Source organism: Apteryx rowi, unplaced genomic scaffold, assembly GCF_003343035.1.
Source record: "Apteryx rowi isolate R43461 unplaced genomic scaffold, aptRow1 scaffold_77, whole genome shotgun sequence".
NCBI classification, from domain to species: domain Eukaryota; kingdom Metazoa; phylum Chordata; class Aves; order Apterygiformes; family Apterygidae; genus Apteryx; species Apteryx rowi.
The window spans coordinates 1927539-1948964 of NW_020451060.1; the positions used below are offsets into that span (position 1 = coordinate 1927539).

A 21426-nucleotide genomic window follows, 5' to 3' on the forward strand; every position below is an offset into this window, starting at 1 on the left:
CAGCAAATTACTAGGCTTGTAATCTGATCATCCATTTGTGTCCTATCTAGAAATGTTACTCTCTCTTGCTTAAGTCACAGTGCATTGCATACAGCTACATCCCTGGCAGCAAAATAATATTCAAGTGTATTGCATGGGCAACAAATTTTGTGGAGAGTGCACTGGATAAACCATGAGTCTACAGGGTGCCTAAAGGCATTTCATTTCCTTGCTCTGTGTGGCAATTTTTCCTCCTATGTTGAATGGGAATAATAATACTAGGCTTATAAAATGCTCTAGGATTCAGGAATAAGGAATATTGTGCAAATAAGTCTAATCATTACTGTAGAGGGGGAAAAAAAGGCAGTTGAAGGATAAGAGTCAAGAGGCCCGATTCCTCCAACTCTTCTTTAACTGGCTTTGTGATATCAAGCAAGTCATTAACCTTTGGCTTTTCCATGCAATAACTAAAGGCTACAGGGCCTGTAAAAGTATCAGTAGGAGCTTGCCCTGGAAAAGCATCTAGAATACAAAAAGGCTTCTGGGTGGTTTCGCAAACAATGAGCATATTTGCTGGAAACACAGAATATGGCAGTGAAGTATCTTAAATGTGATAATAAATGGCTTTACATGATAGCATGTGAAAAGTTGAAAACAAGTAACTGAATTAGTTAGTGAGACATTATCTTCTGTGGTTTCAATTTCCTCAATATCCAAAACCTATGTAGGAGCTGCTGCATCACTTGTCACCCTCCCAAAAAATCCACCCCACACCCATGAGTGAGAGCCAGGCCGTTGTTGGCAACAGACAGTCACAAGATCCGAGCTTGGCCCCACCTGGACTTTTTCTCAGACTCTAACAAGGGCAAAGTAAAAACTGGGCAAGACCTGGGGCCGCTGTTGCCAGAGGTGCCCTTGCACTAATTCTGACATCTCCATGCTTTGCAGCTTGCAAGGCGCTCTGTTCACTGGATAGGTGGTCTGGAACACCAAAGGAAATTATAAATGGGAAATGATTAAAGGGTGCTCAGGACTGTGCTAGTGTGGTGATGGGAAAGGGGGAGACATGTGAAGAATGATATGTAACTGGTAATTTTGTGATTACTGTTCATGAGGTGATGTAGAAAACCTAATTATGAAACTGCAGGGAGAAAATACAAGAGGTCTGTTCTTTTAAGAAGGTCTGCCACCACAAAAAGAGAGGGTTTAAAATGTCGTTTTTCTGGCTTTAGCAGTATGCCATTTAAAATTATAGTAAAGTATATTACTTCTTGTTCAGAGAATTTGTAACTAGGTTAGATATAGTAAAATCACACTAGCTTGGTTACAGGTAATGATTAACTAAAAGAACACTGATGCAAAATATTCTGTATATTAACAAAAACAATATTTTTTCTGTTGGCTATAAATTTGAAGCTATGTATAAGTGAAATCCTCATCTTCACTTTTTCTTCATAGTCGCATGATAAAATTCCTCAACCTAACTGTGTCAAAAGTAATTGATCATGTTGTAGCTAAGAGCATTAGAGGTCAGTAGTATCAGTCTCCTCTCATTCACACTTTAAAGGGAGACAGTTTTAATAATGGCTTCCCTGGAAGTCATATGGGAGTCCAGAAATTCTGTATTTCTGTACAGTGCAGTCAGATGCCTTGCAAAGCCTTCTCTACAGGCACTGCTGATAGCCCGGCAAAACCTACTTGTGCTTAAAATCGAGCAGAGTATCCTGGCAAAAGTCAGTGCTGCTGCTGTGCCCGCTGGCAAACACAAGCGCACCTGGTTTTCCAGCACCGAGGCTAACTTTCTCCGCAGCTCACCAACGCTCATGGTTGAATGGGAAAGGATGGTCTGATTTGGCCCCCTTTGAGATCACTGGGGGAGCAGAGCAAGGCAACGATCTGGCTTTTGGCCCCCTGCATCCTCCGCTGTATGACTCACTGGGTCTCTCTCTTCATCCTTCTGGTTCTTAATGTCTCTGGGGATGTTCCTGATGAGGCCTTAGAAATGAAGCTTATTTTGTCTGACTCAGCCTTTTCAGTAATCAGATGTCCCATCCTAGTGCTCTACAGCATGCAGCCATCACAGACAAGGCTTATCTGCCTTAAATGTTACACCTATATAATAAGACTTAACCTCAAGCTACTTATATAAGCACGATTTTTTTCGGCCTGTTGGAGCTCTGGTGACAAATATTTGAAGGCTTTTGACATGTTTCCTCAAAAGATCAGTAAATGTCAACAAAACTCAGATCGTCTTGGCCGAAAGCCGGTRGTAGAAGAGGGTAATGGTTCTCCAGCCTACAGCCAGAAACGCCAGTAATTGGTAATGAGACAACCCAAAGAGTGTCTGATTCCTCAGAGACTGGCTGAGAATATGGATCTTCTAAGCCCTGTTTGTTACAACATAGCCTCTTTCCACAGCAGCAAAAATCATCTTTTCTTATTTTTTTCAGAACCCTCAGCTTGTATATATTTTGGAGTCTTTTCTGAAGGAAGGCACTCTGTGCATTTAACAATAATCATATTTTCTCTGCTAACAGCTATTTACACTATAGCTTGTTGTGCAGTTAAACAATAACAATCAAGGAACAGAGCATTTCCTAAGAATTAGTGACTGGCTGGGCAGAGTTTAAAGCCTGAGGTACAGCCAAAGGCTATTAACTCCAGCTGGTCATTAAAAATCCTTTGGAAATACTGACCTTCAAGCAAGGTATTACTGTTATAACAAATGTAGGCACATGGATTTATTTCATGGGTTGCATTTTCAGTTGGTATGCACAGGGCTTTTCTGGAGAATTTACACCTTCTTAATATTAACCAGCCCAATTACTTGAGTTACCTCTCAGCATTCCAGTCATTATTTCAGTTTAATTACACTTATTACAAAAAATGGAAGCAGAGCACTCCTACAATTTTCAAATGAGTTTATCTTGTTATCATTTCAGATCTCTTGGCACACATGGGATGCTTTTTGCCTTCCAAACAAACAAACACACTGAAATGTGCCTGTATTTGCTCCATCTCCTCCGCCTCCTCATTATCTCATGTGTTTGCACAAAGACATGATCGTTCAGAATACCAGCTGGCCACCAGGCCAAAATGAAAATTTAACACAGGCAGGATTTTATAGGTTTTAACAAGAACCTATAAATAATAAATAATTCCATTAAAAACATCTTCTGGGGAGACAGTGTAGTAGCAGAAGAAGGATTCGAGAAAATACATTTGGAATCGATTTGCTGGAACAGAGAAGGAACCTTTAGTGGAAGTATTCCTGCTCGTAAGTGGAGATAGGAACGGCACGATTTTGAATGAAACGGGGATTGATTTAAACTTCACAAACTACTAAAACTTCAGATCTTATGCTTTCTAACAGATCAGTTATCTTTCAGAATAGCCATCCACACATGACTTTATAATATTCTGATTCCAAAAAAAATAACAAAACCAAAATACTGTACAAGTATTGTCCTTGAAATACTACTATTGCTGCTAGGGAAGAAAAAAGAAATTCTGGAAATTTAGAAGAAAACATTATTTTTTACTGTTGTACCTATTTGCACAGTGATAACACAGAAAAGCACTGGTACAGATAAAGGATAAAGCTACACTGCCAATTATATAGTATTTCAGTCTTTTATCTCACTCCCGATTTTCAGTATAAGTGTTAGACTACTCATTTGAGGTGTCTGTGCTTGGTCAGTGCATAAAAGCAATTTGCTTTTGTCAAAAGACAGATTTTTGTTTCATCAAAATTTAACTCCCTTGGTGATTACCTTGTGAGAGAGATGACTGGGCTTTAGGCCTTGTCATCACCACTTTTAATAAGATGGAGACGAGTAGCAACACATCCCTTTAGCTGTTCTTTGAATTGTTATCAGTAAATGCAGAAGTTTCTAAAGCCAGTTATCCTGCTTGGCAAACGGTGTTTCAGCAGTGAAAGTCATTATTTTCTTAAGGTGCTCAGAGCAGCAGAGCAAAAGATAATTCCAACAACCCTGCCAACATCCTGTCTCACTACAAAATCTCCTATCATTGCTATGGAAATACTGTGGCATCTGTTTTGCTTGTTTTCTATACACACATATGCAACCCAGCAGTCACTCTATCGTATTTGAAGGTTATTTCTGCTGGCACATGTGTAATGGGTTTCTTCTATTTTGCATTTCCGTAATTTTTCAATGCCCCAAAAAGGTATGCCTTAAGGCTTCCAAATAGCCTAAACCCAACTTCCATTGAGCTCAGTGGGCAAGTCCTAAGGCACAAACCTGTAAACACACATCTGCTTAATTTTACACACTTGAGAGTCCTCTGAGAGTTAAGCACTTAATAAACATTTGCAGGATTGAAGCTTAAGTATATTTGATTGTAATATATTATTATGCATGCAGGAGTGTGCTCGTAGCTGTATGACCATATTATCTGTAAATTTTCCCTCTTAGCCCCCAGCATTTAATAGCTGTAGCCAAATGTGATCCATGAAGTCAGACTCCCAATCTGAATTCAGGAAAGCCTAAGAAATTCAGGTTCTTCTGACAAAAAAAAAAAAAAAAAAAAAAAAAAAAAAATGTGTTTTAAAAAAAAAAAAAAAAAAAAAAAAAAAAAAGTTGCCTTCCCAGTTAGGAAACTGAATTGGTTGCAAATGCTGCTTATGGCTGGGTATGAATTATTGACTTTTATACACTGTTTGGAAATCTGTGCTTTTAGTGTAAAAGACAGTGTGTATAAAACCAAATTTTGTCCTAAATGTGCTTTCGAGATGAAACATCCACCCCTCCAACATTAACTGGATAAGTTGCAGCAGTTAGAGTGAAAGGATGCCAAGACTAAACTATTTACTTAAAGGATTCCAATTTTTCCAAGCACCAAATGGTTTAAGTCTCTCAAGCAGACAATTAATAATAAAACCACTATTCCAAAACGCAATGTAGCACCCCAGATATACACCCTGGTTTAGCAGTATCTGATTGTTCAGTGTATTGCACATTGCTCTGAACAAAAAATTTCTCATCAAATGGACAGCTTCAACCCCAAAATCCATTTCAGATTTTCAGAAGAGATACTGGCAAAATGTTTAAATGCCTCTAGATTTTAAACCACAGCTTATCTTTCTGTGGACAAATACTTGAAAAAAAGCTCTGAAATAATTTTGTTTTCACTGGGGTCTTCCAAGCACTAGCACTTCTTCTTCATATTAATCATGTATTAGGCAGACTTCTTTCCTTGTTAGGAGAGCTAGATATCGCTCAACTTGCTAAAGAAGTGCTCTTTCCAGAGCTGAATATGTTGCAAAATAAAAGGAAGCCTTCTCATGGTTCCACACCTTAGCATTTGTTCTCCCTAGTTTACCTAATGGTAAAAGGCCAAACTCCGGAAAGTCAGTTTTTTAGGTGGACAGAAGAGGAAATAAGGCCAAACCCAAGTAAAAATCCAAGTGACCTATCCTAGTAAAAAAAATGAGCGAACATGTATGAGCAATACAGAAGTCCAAAATAGAACACTGGAAAATGGAAGCAAACACAGATTTCAGTATTTCAATAACAGAAAATCAAGGTTAACTCTATGAAGCTGAGAGCCACACATTTTCTGATTAGTCTAAAAGATTACACTGCCTCTCCATTTATCAATTTCCCAGTTACAGGAGCACAGAAAATTTGTTCATATTAAACAAGCCATAAACCATTTAGAAAAATGTAATGATAATGAATTCACTTCTGAAAGTACTAAGGCAACTAGTCCAGTAATTAAAGCATAGATTTTGTTTAATATCTTGTAAGCAACCAATCCCACACCTATATTTTCTGTTAGAGTGGCAGACTGGAACTTAATAAAAGGGCCTCATTATGAAATATGTGTCACCTCAAAACTCTCCAAAGAAAATGCTCTGAGCCTGCAGCACTGTTTAAGGAGATCATATTGGATCAAAAGTTCACCGGGTTATGGAAAGCCTCCTACAAACGTAAGGCTTAGATTTTATCACCTAATACAAGATAAAACCATAAAAGAATAGAAAAGTATTCATAACACACAGTAACTAACATGTGTGACCATTTTTAGTTTCAAATTAGAGATTAAAGTGTTTGTCAAATATCAGTATTTTATGTAAATTACTACAATCCATTATAATTTTCATGTATTTTTGGATGGCAATACAGCTACCTCTGCTCTGCTGAGATTGCAGCACTGGGTGAGATTCTGAAAACACAGAGCAGCAGTTAAGCAGATGAACAAGTATCAAATTTAAGTCATAATTTATAACAGTGAACATTTCCAGAACCCACTTCCTTTGGAATAAAGTATAGCAAAAAAAAAAAACAAAAAAAACCCCCTTTCCTAGCTCTGTAGGGTGGAATAAAGGGGCCAGCATCCAACATGGTAAACCACAGCTTTTAGGAAAGCAGAATTCCCCATCCATTTGTCACAGCCCCACAGTGTCTCTGTTTTCTGTTGCAATTCCTTTGTGTTTAGTTTTAGGCAATGTAAAACTGTTTTGTTCGTGAAGCTTTGGAGAAACAAATATTCAGGAAGTTAACCCGATGAGGAGCCTTCTTTGTCACTGACTGTAGATGTGCACCTATGAATTTGCAAGCAGAATTTCTGAAAATAAAGAATTTGTTTAATTCTAGGTGCCTTTAGCAAGCTTACACTCTTACTGACAGCCTATTACAAAATCTCATTTGCATTTTAAGCCCTTCTTTGCAAAAAGGTTGACAACTATGAATCTGATCTTGGAAAAAAAAAAAAAACAACTGGCCTATAGCAAAAACAGAAAAAAAAAAAATTAAAATGCATTCCTCCCCATCAATGACAGAATTTTGAAAGAAAAGGTTCTAGGACAACACTGGCCTCTCTTATATTTGGGGATTTTTTGTTGTTTCAGTGATAATTATGAAAAAAAAGACAACAAAATGGGCAAAATGTCAAGTGAAGCACATTCATGCTCCTGGATGCCTACACAAGACTTCTGCTCTGAGTTCTGTGAACTGCAAGTGCATTACCTTCCCATGCGATGCTCTCTTTCCTGTCCAGACAATTCCTAAATCTTGTGTGGGATTTATTGTTATTGTAAGGTAGGACTCTTAGATATAATATTTGGACTGAACAAGCTATAAGTGTTCCATGTACTTAATGAGCATATTACAAGGACTGATTTCCTGTGACTCAAAGATCACGATTTTAATTTTGTTAATAATAGTTGTGATTGCATTGCTTTCTCTCTGTTTTGTGTGGAATTCCATTGGCATGTCATATAGATCTATGAATATTTTTAAGTTTTTGAAGATTTTAAAGTACGGATGCTGGCTTTGGTTTTCAGCTGTGTGGGGTTTATGCAGTTTTGTTGGGCATTTTCATTTAAAAAGTCTCCGTTTCTCACATCTGATCCTGACTTCCTTGCTCTTTCCAAACCACCAGCTCCAGGCTCCGGTCTCAGAGGTCCCCCACTCCTCCTAGCCCTGACCTCTCCTGACTGGAGCCACTTTTACCCTCCCCCAGCCCAATCTCCAATTTCCCAAACCTCCTTCCTTGCTGCTGCCTGAGCACAAGGAATATCAGCTCATCTTCCCCCACTCCTGAGGCTGTTCAAGGGGATATTGCCGCTGCTCTCCACAATTCAGACCCAGATAATGCTCCTTCTGGCTCTTTGCTCCCCATCTGCCACTCTTTTATTGACTTTCATGTCTAGCCAAGTCCATTTGCTCTTTCCATTCTTCTTGACCAGAAGCGGGAAAGCCAGGAAAGGCAGTWTGGCAACTGGACTCCCAGCTGCGCCATCAGTGTTGCCCTCCTATACATCCCTGCTGTATTGCTTCTTCACAGGGGCTTCCAGAGTCTTGGCTTGTTCACATACTTAGCCTGTTAGGTGGCATATGAGGAATAATGTGATGTTATTAGTGGGATGTGCGTCCCCTGGAATAGGCGAAAAGTCTTTTTCCTACTGCTAGGTCTGACACACAATTTCAGCAGAAATAAACTCAGAGTAGTGCAAGTATCTTTGCAAAGAAATCTTCAAAGGGAAAGGTACTTCAAGGCCAGAGAAAATAATTTTAAGTGATTCAGGGAAGTGTCTTCAAGTCAAACCCTTTTGCTTCTATTGCATATATATTAAGGAAGCTAACAGGACTATTTCCAGTAAGTCAGCACCCTTCCATTTTTTTGTACCCTGAAGAAGTGAATCAAAAGAAGAGTATGGAGAAGCAGTCTAGAGACTCCCATAGTCTGTTGGACAGTGCAGAAGAAAATTTTTTAGGAAGTGGCAATGAGGACACCCCCCAGACCAAGAAAAAACACTTTTCTGGAGCCTCTCCCTCTAAGTTTCTCTTCAGTGAGTTTGCCAAACAACAAAAATTAAAGCAGAAACCAAGCATTAAATGATGGCCAGGAATGCCGGCCCCTAGAAAATTCTGAAACTCCAGGTGCAACTTCCTGCATTTTGGTAGACTTTTTAAAACATTTCAGAACAAAAAAGCGCATGCAAAAATATAGGCCTACCTGGTGTTTATCTTGGACTCAGCGCTCGAATAACTTGCCAGTAGCAAATTCCACACACTCAAACCACAGTTCGTTCTACGTGCTTGCGTGTTTCTCATCACACACACACACACAGACCCTCACACACACATGCCGCATAGAAAAACATTCAAAAAGCCAGCATCAACATTATAAAAAATATCCCCCAAAGCAAGTTATCACCTCCCCTGTGAGCAGGAACACTGGGCTCTTATGCTCAGCAGCCTGTCACAGCCAAATCTCCTGAGCCTCCCTTGCCTAGCAGAATAAGACCCTTGCTGATTTTACACAAACTTTAAAATGTGGCCTTTTAAGAAACTTTTGAGGGTGCACCCACGTGCACTCAGGTATGATTCTGCCTCATTTCTCTTTTTCTGCTTTGTTACCCCTTTCTTTCTACTGTATGGTTCACTGCCTCTTCTGCTGCTGTTTTTCTCAGCGTCCCTGCATCTACCAAGGCAAGCAAATGAACACCGCGGGGKGTGTGTGTGTGTGTGCGCGCGCATGCGTGCGCTACTGCATGCCATACAATTCCAGTGCTGCATTCCCAAGTTGAACCAAATTTCACTGTTGTTAGCATAGTATAACTCACACTTTCATATATATATATTTTAGCCAAGCGTTAAAGCACTGCTATCCCATTTCTGCAAATGTTTTAGTACGTATTTAATTTATTCACTGTAATAAATGAAGCACTTATGGGTTTGAAGGAGCAGGGCCCAAGTCACTTTTTGTTAGGAAAAACCTGAGTTTTCTGTAACAGAGTGCTTTCTGCTAAACATATCTGATATAAATGACTTGCCTTGTAAAAATACAAATGTGTTTGGAAAACGCGAGCAAAACTGGAACCATACAACCGTTTGTGAACCTTTGCACAAAGCAGAAAAACAAAGCAACACAAAAGTGGGTGAGCACTTACCAGGAGACCTACCCTGAGAGACTTCTTAGGAATGAACCTTTACAACAAATTTTTTCCTGGGATTTCTTGGGCCTTGCAGGATACCACCTGGAGGTCCCTGTGGGGAGATGCAAGGGGAAAGGCAAGGAAGAGGCAGGGAAAAGAGAGGAAGAGCAGCATTGTAGTGGTGACGGCCATCCTATCTAAATGGAAAAAAATGGGCTTTCTCCATGCATAGAGAGCCACTGCCACAGAGCTAAAGGGTGCAATTTGGGTCATTGTACTTCGAGCACAACAATTTTCTTGACTCAAAGGTTTTGGAAGATTTAAACAAAAAGCAAATTTAAAAGGTGGTAATTTAACTCAGAATGGGCAAAACAATACAATTATGAAATATCAAAATAATTAAAGAAAGACTGAATGTAATGTCAGGGACCTGGAGGCATAGGATTAAGATTCATGAGCATATCCCAGAACAGCTCTTCTGTGTCTTTGATGGGAGTGAACCAGGACACTTTCATGAACAAACACCTCTGCTGGCTGGTTGTTCTTGGGCAACTTTCTGTTTCAGATGCAAATCAGAAAGGCTCCCAGAGTGTATGAAACCATTCAAGAAATTCCAGAGTATCATCAACAAAAATATGATTTACAATCTGAGGGAAAAAAAGGCACTTTTTTGGCTTGATTCATACCGTCTATTTTGAGCATCTAGCTCAGGTATGAGTTGAGGCCTCTATAGACAGAAATCCTTATTCCCTGTGTGATCAATAGCAAGAGATGGATATCTCCATGGGTTGATTCACTGTGTGCGTATCCAGTATTAAAGGAAGTGTATGAACAGCACAAACAGGACCACGCTTCTCACTGTACTGTCTGTGGGCCAAGCCCTGCAAATATTAACATGAACACAGATTTACCTATGAGTAATTCCTTTGAAGATGATTTAAAAGCAATACTTGCTTAAGGCTGAGCATGTTCTTGAACAGCCTTGCTGACTCACAGTTTATTCCCATTAGGCTTTGCAGGAATGTCCATGACACTCCACGTACACTCATTTCAATAACAAAATGTTAACAAGTTCTTAATAGCTCCTAAGGAACCATAACCAACTAATGTGTAAATCCTCATTAGTTCATGGGCTACTTATTCAATGGACTGTAACGGTTACTTTGGAGCATTACAGTCTATTGCATTAGTGAACATCCATTGAAATTGGTTTAAATCCATGTACTATATAATTCATTGGGAAATCTATTAATGGATGAGATTAAAGCTCTCGGAGACAATGTGCTTAAAAGCCCTTTTTGCCTCCATACATGTACTTTTCCTCAAAATTATGCTGAAATGCCTGGCAATAGCATAGAGATGCAGAGTGAAAAGAATTGAATTAACAAAAAGAAGCAATGTTGTTAAGTGTTATCTTATACAGAAGAGTCAGAAATCACAGCTTATGTATTTGTTAGTATTTGCACCAATTATATACTTAATAATTTGTTATATTCATATTCAGACCTTTTTAAGGGCTAAGAATAACTTAAGTCATCTTCATTTATAGTTCCATTTCCTCACTTGTTTTAATATGGGCCAGACTGAACAAACCTATGAATGCATGGTATTTGCGAACCTCATACCATGGATACTTTTATTCCATCCATTTAGTTTCACAAGAACTTCTGTGGCCGATTTTTTCCAAATTCTGGGAAGCTGAACACAAAGATTTCCTCCTCCTTTTACCAGGTAGAAAGCTCTACAATACTAACATCAAAATAAAAACTTTTAGCTGTCTTTTAGGTGTCATCTGACAATCTGCGTAAATGCTATGCTAAGGTGTGTGGTACCATACAATACTGCTCTCCTTTAGTCTTTTTTACATCTTTACATTTGAATCCATCAGAGTCCTCTAAAATCTTATAGAATGGTACAGAAGCACATTAAAATGGCTACCAAATTAAATACTCTTAACTTAAAATAGCTTACTTAATATGGCTGCATAGAAGGGAAGTGATGAAGAGAAAGGTTTGCATGAATTCTCATATGGTGTTTGCTAGTTATTGAGGGTGAAAGCTGTGATCATCCTACTTGTTTTCAGTTGTTCTACTGAAATAAGGCATTCAAATCTGGGTTTTAACAACTAACAAAATACCTGCTCCCCCTGTTTAATGAGGTCATATAACCTGTTTAGTTCTTAGAGCTGAACTGTAACTACAGATGGGTTATACATTTGGTAACTGGATAATTGGTATTTTAACCTCAAAATCATTAGTTTAAATCCAGCCCATCTCAAAGGTCATTTGTCAGCTATGTTTGGCAACCTAAGATGTCACGCATACTTTCAATGAACAACCATTACCACAGGAGGCTGCCCCATGCAGCCCACCACGCCATGCAGACCAACAGCACAATCCACAACCGTGTCACAAGGAGAGGGAGAGGAAGCATTTCCATTAGTCAAAGTTACGTAGGCTGGACAAAGCAAGTGTAACAACGCTCTTCCTTTGAATCCTTTCTACCTACTGAATAATTCACATTTAGCTCCTTTCCCTTCTTTCAAAAACCTAGCCAGACTTTTTGCCCCCACAGGTCTATTTCCCAATGTAAAGTTCAGAACAAAACCACCAGGGTTGCTAAACTGAATACAACCTGGAATAGAGAAAAAAAAAAACTCCTTACCTAGGCTTTAAAATATGATGACAATACCATTCTGGGTCCCCTAAACCTGGGGCTGGAGCCTCCTCCCTCCTCTTTTCAGAGCTGGGATTCAGGCTGCCATGTGCTCACAGCTCCTTTAAGCAAGTTATAGCAAGTTGACTAACCCGAGGCAGATGCACTGTTATCCCCTGCGGCCTTACCCTGCATCAGGGCCAAGCAGGGCCAGCTGGCACGGCCACAGCAAAACTAGTAACTTATCAATGGAGTCACAGCTGTTAAAACAGGGATGGAGGCATTCCTATGAAAAGCTGTTGTAGGGTAGTAAGTGGCTTGAATGCAACTATAGATGACCCCAGAATCTGAGGCAGATATCTCCTTTGCTTACGTAGTACCCCTGGAGACAGCACCTTTTCCACATTACTAAATAGGCCTGTATATATTGACCTTTTTATACAAGAAGCAGCACACACTGTCTTCATTTTTGTGTTTAATTACCTGCCATTAACCATGTAAAGCTAAACCAGGCAAGTATTTCTTAAGCCACTTGGGCGGGGCAGTGCTGTTCCCTGGCACGCGTCCTGTTCTAGCAATAAGGGCCAACATGTCTGCAACAAAAAGGACAAGAATGATAAAATGGAATATGGGGAAGCAGTAATTGTTCTCGTTACTTGCAGCAGCTGTTAAAAGTAATTACAATTTGGCAAAGGTGATTTTCAGATTTGAACAGCCTGTGTCTCAGATGCTCATTGGGAGTGAGAGTAATCAAAAATGAAACACCTGTTTATACATCGGTGCTGCTGCAGTTTAGCAGCATGCAGCATTCCTGAAGCTGTTAAATACATGCACTATGCCAACAAAAATTTGGCCACATGTTTACTTAAGACCTGAATAAATATGGCTGAGCTCCGACAAAAATCTGATTAAAGTCTTACCTGAGGTTAATAAGACTGACAGTGAGAAGAAGTGTCATTTATAAGAAACCTAAACATGACAAGTAATATAATGTAAATAACTACAGTTGATGTAAAATGGAATTTTGAAAGAAAAATCCTGTGTTCTGACTGGAAGCATGTATTGATTTATTCCTATGGTTTCTAGTCTAGTGAATGGAGCTGTTTCTATTAATGGCTGGGACAAAAAAGGCAAAGGCAGTGTGTTCAGCTGGTGCATGACACTGAGTGATGGTCTCAGGGGCTGTAACCCACTAAACCTGCAACTTGACTCAAAGCAACACTTCTTGCCACTAGTCCTATGGATTTGAAAAAAAATATGCAAGTAGCAAAAAATATATGCAAGAGTTTTGTAGTTCAAGTCCTTTAACTGTATTTATCTATTTTATGGTTAAACTTCCAGAGAGTATAAAATACAATGTGATATTCATATTTCAACTGCCCGTGAAAAGTAGAAGCTGAATTATCACAAAACATGTTCAGGCTTTTGGTTATGAGTTTAGAGGACTCAGATATGGCATATGGGATAAAGCTAAGGACTGCTGGCTCTGTGGTATTTTGGTGTGTGCTCAGCACCCTCTTTGCACACTGCAAGCCACACAAGACTTTATGACACATGTGAATGCTGATAGAGATGTTGCTACTCACAATATTCACTCTGGTAGCCACCACAATAGTCCTTCCTTCCCAAAGAGAGCTCGGCTGGGGCCCAGCACACCGGCTTGCAGGTGCTAATACACTTCTCAACAGAGGTGTTGCCAAAACCCTCCCATCTTAGGGAGCTCTACAGTTTTCAGAACTCTGATATTTTTGTTGTTGTTCCACAAAGTGTGAAAAATTGCCTATTTCTCCAATCTGTTTTAAGAAACAACCATAGAGAGAAAAAAAGCCAAACAATTTCACTCCTCTCTAAGCAGAAGTAACCTGTATGATAAACTGCCATACCCAAGTGCTAATCGTTTACATAAAACACTTTGTTCAGAAAGAAGAAGTGTGTAATCCAGTCCCATATCTATCCCCCATAGATGTAAAAAAGGCAATAGAGTAAACAGACAAGCACCTACATGTTACAATTTAGGTATAATTTTAGAATTTGTTCCTTCTCCAAAATAGGCCAAATCTGAATTTTGGGGGCAGAGTTTGCTGAACTGCATAAATCGGCAGTTCAGAAGCAAGACTGATGTTTCAAGTTGGATTTAGGCTCAGCTCTGGGTATGAATGTGCAAACTGGCAGGTGATACAATAACTATTTGACAGCAGCACATAGCAGACTTGCTGATAATACAGTGTGGGCTTTGAAGTACAATTGTGACTCTCTCCATAGCAATCAACATAATTGTATAATTGTACATGCATAGTTGACCACTACATAAGAAAGTATTCTAGAAACAACCAAATCTGTAACCAATAAGTTATAATATTTTTTATTCATGTTAGAATTTCTATCAGTGTTTGAACATTAATATTTAGAGAGTTTGTACAATTTCCATTCAAGGTTTAAAATGAGAACCACACTAGATCACAAATGGTAACTAAAACACAGTTCAGAATTATATGAATATTCACACTCTCTTTCTCTCTTAACACTGTTAAACACTTTCTTTTCTGCCAGGGGGTTTACAAGGAAAAGTGTGCACCGTAATCACATCTCAGCAGTGTTCCAAAACATAATGGTATCATCATTACATATAAACTCTTTAAAAATATATTTCTGTCAAAAGACTTGATGACTACTATGTACACTACAAAAATAAATTTTCATATAAATAAATTATATGGCATAATTTTATCTTTGTAACTGAAATGACACAAACCCACTCCTACCAAAATAGGCAGGCAATGAGACCCAGTTTGAATATTTTTTTCCTTTAAACTCCTTACGCTAAAAGCTACGATGAATCCTCAATGTAAATGTTATATACTCTTTCCTATTTAACATTAGTAAGCACTCTATACAAATAAAAATCCATTAAAAAGTAAAAACATAGATGTAATAGTGTTTCCAATAGAAATAAAATCCCTGCATTTTGTTATAAACTGGCATGACAAATACTGTATGAAAACATTCTTATGATACAAAAATATAAATATCACCCATGATTAAAAAAAAAAAAAAAGTGAAAAAAAAAAAGAAAAGAAAGAAAACAACCCAAAGGAAATGTTGCCAGCCACTGGGTTCTCCCTTTGCCAATGTGACTACTGGAGAAGAAAGTCTACGTGGTGAACGAAGCAGCAGGCAGCTCAGACGCACACACAGACATGGAGCGAGGGAGGGGGCCGAGGCGGCTAGGAGGCCTCGCGGCTCTTGCTCGCCTGCCCCATTGGTCGCTGCCTCGGAGGAAGAGGAGGGAGTGAGTGTGGTGCCAGGGGTGTCGGTGGGAGCCCTGCCAACCCCTGACACGGGAGCGCTCACACTTGGCAGCTGAAGGTAGCTTCCAATTAGGATCATACAGTTTTATTGCAGAGCTTTTCTGATCTGAGGTCACCACGCTGCTCGTGCTAAATTGGGGCCCCTCATCTTTTTGTCATTAAGAGTTGTCATGTTAAGACAGTGAACTGGACCAACAGGCAGTCGCGACATTAACCCTCAGTGTGCATCAAAACAGTAGCTTATGTATTACGGGAACAACATCAGGCTCTTACCTGCCCTGCGAGTGTTCACATTGGAGATCTGTAAACAAGTGCCTCGTGTCAAAGTGTTTTCAAGTGAGCAAAGAAAAGGCACGAGAATTTGTGCATTCTAGTTATCCTCATTCACTGTGCTGGGAAGGTGTGTGGGCAAAGAGAGACTCCCTGCAGCCACTGGAGAAATATGCTTTACCATCAAAGAACTGGCTGCTGCTGTTCAGGTGTTGTTTTTAAAGAAAAACCCCACTAGCGCTGTGCTTAGAAACTGAGTAGTAGTTGTTTTTGTTTGGCTCTGAATATGTACTTGAACATCCACATGCTCTGAAAAACAGCTTGCAGAAGGGCAGAAAAAAGATGGAGGGAGAGAGAGATAATGAGAACCTCTGTTAGAAGTATTTTAAATTAAGGTTCTCCACTCTTAGGATTTGGTTCCAACAGGAACATAGAGATTGTATTTTTTCAGGCCCTTCACCTGCAGCAATCCATCTTTAGTTTAAAAATAATAATAATAAAAAAGCTAAATTAGTTTCACAAAGGGATCCCAGTTTAGCTGTTTTAATTAAAAGTGCCAATGCAGCATGGGAAAAAACAAACAAACAGAGGGAAAAAAAACACCCCAGGCCTTATGTGTCATTCATTACAGTCCTGGACCCAACAGAAAGTCATTTATATTTAATAAGTGAAAACAGAAGATTTTTATATTTTTTTTTCATCCTTCCCTTTGATTTTTATCACTTACTATTAACTTCCTTCCTGCCATGAAAATAAGGTGACAGAGGATACTGCTTTGAACGCTATAAGGACACGGCTGAGCTGTGGCTCACCATCAAACAATTAGATTATTCAGCTTATAATGCCACTCATAGTTAACAGTATCAGCATCAAAATAAGGCATATGCTTACTGAGTTTCTATAACCACCAGCACCTCTCAATATCCAGCACCTTTTGAAGTGAAAAAAGGATGGTTATAGTGTTTGCACTTACCTGGCACCTTTTACGAAAAACATCAAAGCACTTCACAAACAATAATTAAGCCTCACAACTCTCCTGGGAGGTAGGTAAGTATAATTATACCCATTTTACAGATTGAGAAATTGAGGCACAGGGCAGTTAAGTGACTTGACCAAAGTCAATGTATACCAAGTCATTAACAGAGCGGGAAACTGAACCACAACCCCAAACCCTGACTCCCTGTCCTCTCTATTTTGTCTTGGCCCTCTGATGATAGCAGTCTATGGTATGTGCTGGTAGACACCAGTGCAGTTTTCAGTAGTGCCTACTAACAGGAAAAGCCAGACTCGCACCAGCATCAGGGAGCTTCTAAGCCCACTAAGGGCTACCATACAGTAAAAGAGATAAACTACAGTACACCGGGAACATACACACACAAGCATGCACACTTCCAGATGCACACATGGATACACACAGCAAAACAAAACCTGCACATACCTAAACCTATTTAAGTCTCCAAGATTAACGTGCTTTTCTTCATATCTGCTTATTTTAAAAAAATTATCACGCATAGCGTGTTTGAAAGTTAACAGTAACATTTCATACTACCACAGGGTTGTGATACGCAAATTTAAAATATTTTAAACAGACATGTACCTTTACAAAAACAAAAATCCTATTACATAAGCAATATTTGCATAGAATTATACAAGTAAATTATACAATATTTAAGCAGCAGCAATTTATGCTGAAATTTAGAACTAGATTAAGCTTAGTTGTGGCACAGAGATCAACGTACAATAAGTACAGAGCACAAACAATATTGTCCCCACTCTAACTGGAGGCAAATGACTCCAGATTATACTACTTTACATTGTTCTTTTGTATATTACATATGTGTACATCTTTTAAATATTTATAGAAGTATTTAACAAAATAATACAATAGGTTACAGTAACAGTGAGCTGTTGTCCTGATGCAGCATGTCCTTTTCCACAACTTCAAGCAGTTTTCTTCAAGCAGTTCTGGAAATACAGTTTTCCATCTTTGGCCTCTTCTTTGCTTCAGTTATTGCCCTTTACAAATAAAAAGAAAAAAACCACAAACATTTACTGAAGTTCAAGAAAAACAAATCAAGCTAATCCAAAACTCTTTTCATGATTCTTGTGGTTACAGTTAGCAGGTAGGAAATGTGGCCTTTTTTTTCATCTCAGTCATTGACTTGTTAGTAAAGAAATACTGATGCCAATTAAAAAAGCGTAGATGCCTTGATTTCTGAATGCCCAGCTTTAGATACTTGCCACAAATTCAATGAAAACCGTGGACTCTTCAAGGAGAAAGAAGCTGCATCTGATACTGGGCACAGTTAAGATTCTCCTAGTAGCCTGCTATTCAGCTTGGAAATTCCGAGCCTGAATATTTCCTTATTCTGAGGATATTACTACTTACCATATTCCTAGACCGTAAGGATAAATGCATTCACATCTATTTGCACTGTGGGATATTTGCAGAGAAGCTTTATAAATCAGAAGGTGATTTTTATCAGAAGTTATTAAAAAACTTCCATCAGAATTTTGTGCATGTGCACATGTATGTGTACACACATATAATAAAAAGTATTTCTACAACCAAAATAAAATGACTTGCTTTAGTCAAAATAGTGTTGTCATTGAAAAGTAAAGAAAAGTAAAGAAAGAAAACAGGGACCAAGAGCTCAAGTAAGGATTTAACACTATTTTTAACATAGTTTTTTCTTCTCCCCAAAATGAAAAAAATAAGTTAAAATGGTGAGAAGCTGCTTTCCAACTACAAGCCCCCAAAAGCTTTAGGGTAAAAACTTGGTTTGCTGCTCCCCTTCAAAGCAATCCCCATAAAATTAATGGAAAATTTTGAAGAAAATAAAGAGCTTTATTCCTCCCCAAACATATTCTAAAGTAACCTGCCTGTTCTGAACAGCGCTACTACCTGCAGCCTTCTGTTGCTAGCCCAAAGAGAGATCATGATTTAAGTTTCAAGTCATACAAATTCTTGGGTGAATCAGCAGAATATTATTTCACAGGAATGTATCAGGTGTCCTGCTAGACCAGCTCTGACGCAGACAAATCCATGGTGGCCACTGCAGATGCTGCTCCCAACAAAACAGAGGACTTGGCCCAGGGATCCCTCCACTCTGGGAGCTCCTGGGGCAGGTTGCCTGGGCAGTGCCGCACCCCTAAGTGTGGGAGACACCCCACAGCGCAGACCCATGCGAGGCATGATGGGGCCTACCTGCCTCTATCACTCAGCCTGTCTCCCAGAGGCATTCACTCTTCTCTAAGGACTTCAAGTTCTTTCATTGATTTTTATTCAAAAGAGGATAATTCTTGAAGTAGCTGGCAATTTTACCCTCTCCTAGGCAACATCATTATATGTGAMGTTTTAGAAGGCAGCCTGCTTCAGTGAGAGCACAGGATCTGCCAACAGAAAATACAATTGCGCAGCTTCAAACAGGCTACGCAGTGTCTTTGCTTCATTTTCCTCATCCAGTAGACTGGGATCAAAATATGAACATACCCATTTTGCAAGGCTTTTGGAAGTAGTTCATGTTTGTACAGCAGTACAATAAGAAGATATTGTCAAATACTATCTTATGCAACCTAATTTCTAGTGCAAAAATGTCAGCAGATTCGATGATCAGGGACCGAGAAGGAAGCCTACCTGAAGGAAAGGCACTTCAGAAAATTCTCATTTTTCCTCTTTCTTTTGATCACACCATTGCCTGAGACGGGCAAAGCTACTGACTACAGGAGACAGACCTACCTTACTCTGAGCTGTTGCCAGGTATCCTTTCTTCACATTCAACATCTTGTAGTTCTATAATTTCTACTTTAGAATTTCTTCTTTCACACCGCACATTAAAAGGCACATGGGGGTCCTCAAACGGCCTGCGGTCAGCTTCATGGTACCCCTCGTAGGACGGAAAGCTCCCTCCCCAAGAGCTGTGGCTGTGCACGGTAGGGTGGACAGCAACAGTCACTGAAGCTGAAGCAGTCACAGTAGTGACAGGCTGGCAGTATGCCGGTCCCGAGGCACCCACGGCACCAAACACGGGGCTTCTCACGTTGTGAGAATGAGCCCTGTGGCCTAAGCGACCCCTATTGCTACGTCCTGAATGCCCTTCAGTAGAAATTTCAAAAGCGTCCCGGCGAGGGCGGTAAGGAGGTGGTCGCAGCCCTTCCCTCGCTTCCCATTTGGGTTGCCTGCCCTGATGCCAGGCCTGCTGGGTGCCAGCCTCTGGATTCGGTTGTAATCTGGGACTTGACTGGTGCCTTGTCTCTGGCTGAACCACCTGAAAGGGAGATGCACAGTTATGCTTCTGACAAAGCATGGCAAACAATATTATGCTTTTTCATATTTTATGCCAGGAATAACATTTGTAATGGTACTGTCCTGGTTCTGAATCTATAAAGGTAGTACTCTGGAGTCTTAAACCTGCTCATTTTTCCAGATGGTTTCTGTCTGAAGTTGTTATAAGCTAGAAAGCATAACTTCAGATAAACACAGGACTATAGCTGAAAATACTATATATGCTTCCTACATACTGCTCCATCTTTAAACAAATGAATAGCAAGCAGCTGATCTTAACTGATTCAACAAGCAGAAATGCAGGCATTTGGAAAAGGGTCTACTCCACACAGGGTACATACACAGGATGTTAGTGGGTAGTTTGTATAGACTATAGGAATCTGTTTTCTGGATTTCTGTAAAAAGCGTGAAGCGCAGCGGCCACATCAGTCAATAAACCGTGACCAACTTCAAATGTGGCTGTGCTTGTACCTATTTTTAGGCCTCTGCTGAACAAAAACAGATCCACATTGCAGCTCAGCATGCAGCATCRTGGGGGGTAGGAGACAGAGCTTTTTCACTTTCCTTTGAAATCACAGTTACGCCAACCCAGTAGCAAGATGCAACATGCCCAAAATTTGGTACAACCCTGAAACTACTTTTTTATGGGCTCTATCAATCTTTCTCCCCAACAGTGTGCTGCCAGAGAAGAGGTACCGGGAAGCGGTGACCCACAGGCGTTGTGTGGAAGACGCTGGAACTTTTAACCTCTCCCCGTCTCTTTCTGCCGGGTGGCCCAGGACAGTCGTCAAGCAGATGGAGAGCTCTCTCTTGTGGCTGGTGCCAAWATGATAAACAGCCAAAGACCTCTGTTTGGTACCATTATTTTATACCCAGCTTGATTGTAAAGGAGAGGGTGATGAAAGTCTTCGCGTCCCATCTACGAGTACTCTAAATTCTAGCTATTTGCATTACAGAGTAACAAAGCATAATCAGCCAGAAACATAAAAGAAATATTACAGCTTTTCCACAGAAATAGATTTAAATAGAATTCCTGCTCTTCCTGCCCTCTCTTCAGTCAATATGTGAGCTACTTACAGTGGATCTCGCAAAGACAGGATTCTCAGTGGCTTCCACTATTACTTGATGGACTGGTGCCCCAGGGCCTTGAGTGGCCTCATACTGATGGAGCTCTTCACTGATGCCTGACACTGTGGTTTGAGAGCTGTACTCTGAATCAGAGGAATCTGACCCGTTGTTTGTATGCCCAGGTGGCAGTGCAAACCTTATGATGCTGGGAGGTGGCTCAGGAGATGGCGTGGGTAATCTGTTTCGTGCATTGGCTGGAGAAACCTGATAACAGCAATTACAATTACAAGTATTAGCATTCAACAGCATTCAGTAAGTATTACCCTTATAATTATTAGTGCTTGATACAAGTATTTTTCTGCCAAATACACTTTTCTGAGCCATGAGAACTTTAGCACTCATTTTCTGATCAAGATTTGTATTACACTGAAAAATGTGTGAAAGAAAAAGAG

General features: G+C 39.7%; 1 protein-coding gene across 2 annotated transcripts in view; it reads right to left on the reverse strand.

The window, feature by feature from the left end:
- Positions 1–14378: 14378 nt before the first annotated feature.
- Positions 14379–21426, reverse strand: part of PTCH1 (patched 1) — a 68387-nt gene continuing 61339 nt past the window's right edge. Inside the window, exons 21-23 of one of the 2 annotated variants that reach the window (XM_026088464.1) lie at positions 20984–21238; positions 19361–19889; positions 14379–17637 (exon numbers count right to left, since the gene is read on the reverse strand). In XM_026088464.1, the coding sequence (XP_025944249.1) occupies positions 19362–19889; positions 20984–21238 (783 nt within the window). In that variant the 3' untranslated portion in view covers positions 14379–17637; position 19361. Of the gene's footprint in view, positions 17638–19360; positions 19890–20983; positions 21239–21426 lie in introns of those variants that run through there. The other variant, XM_026088465.1, reaches the window with a different exon arrangement.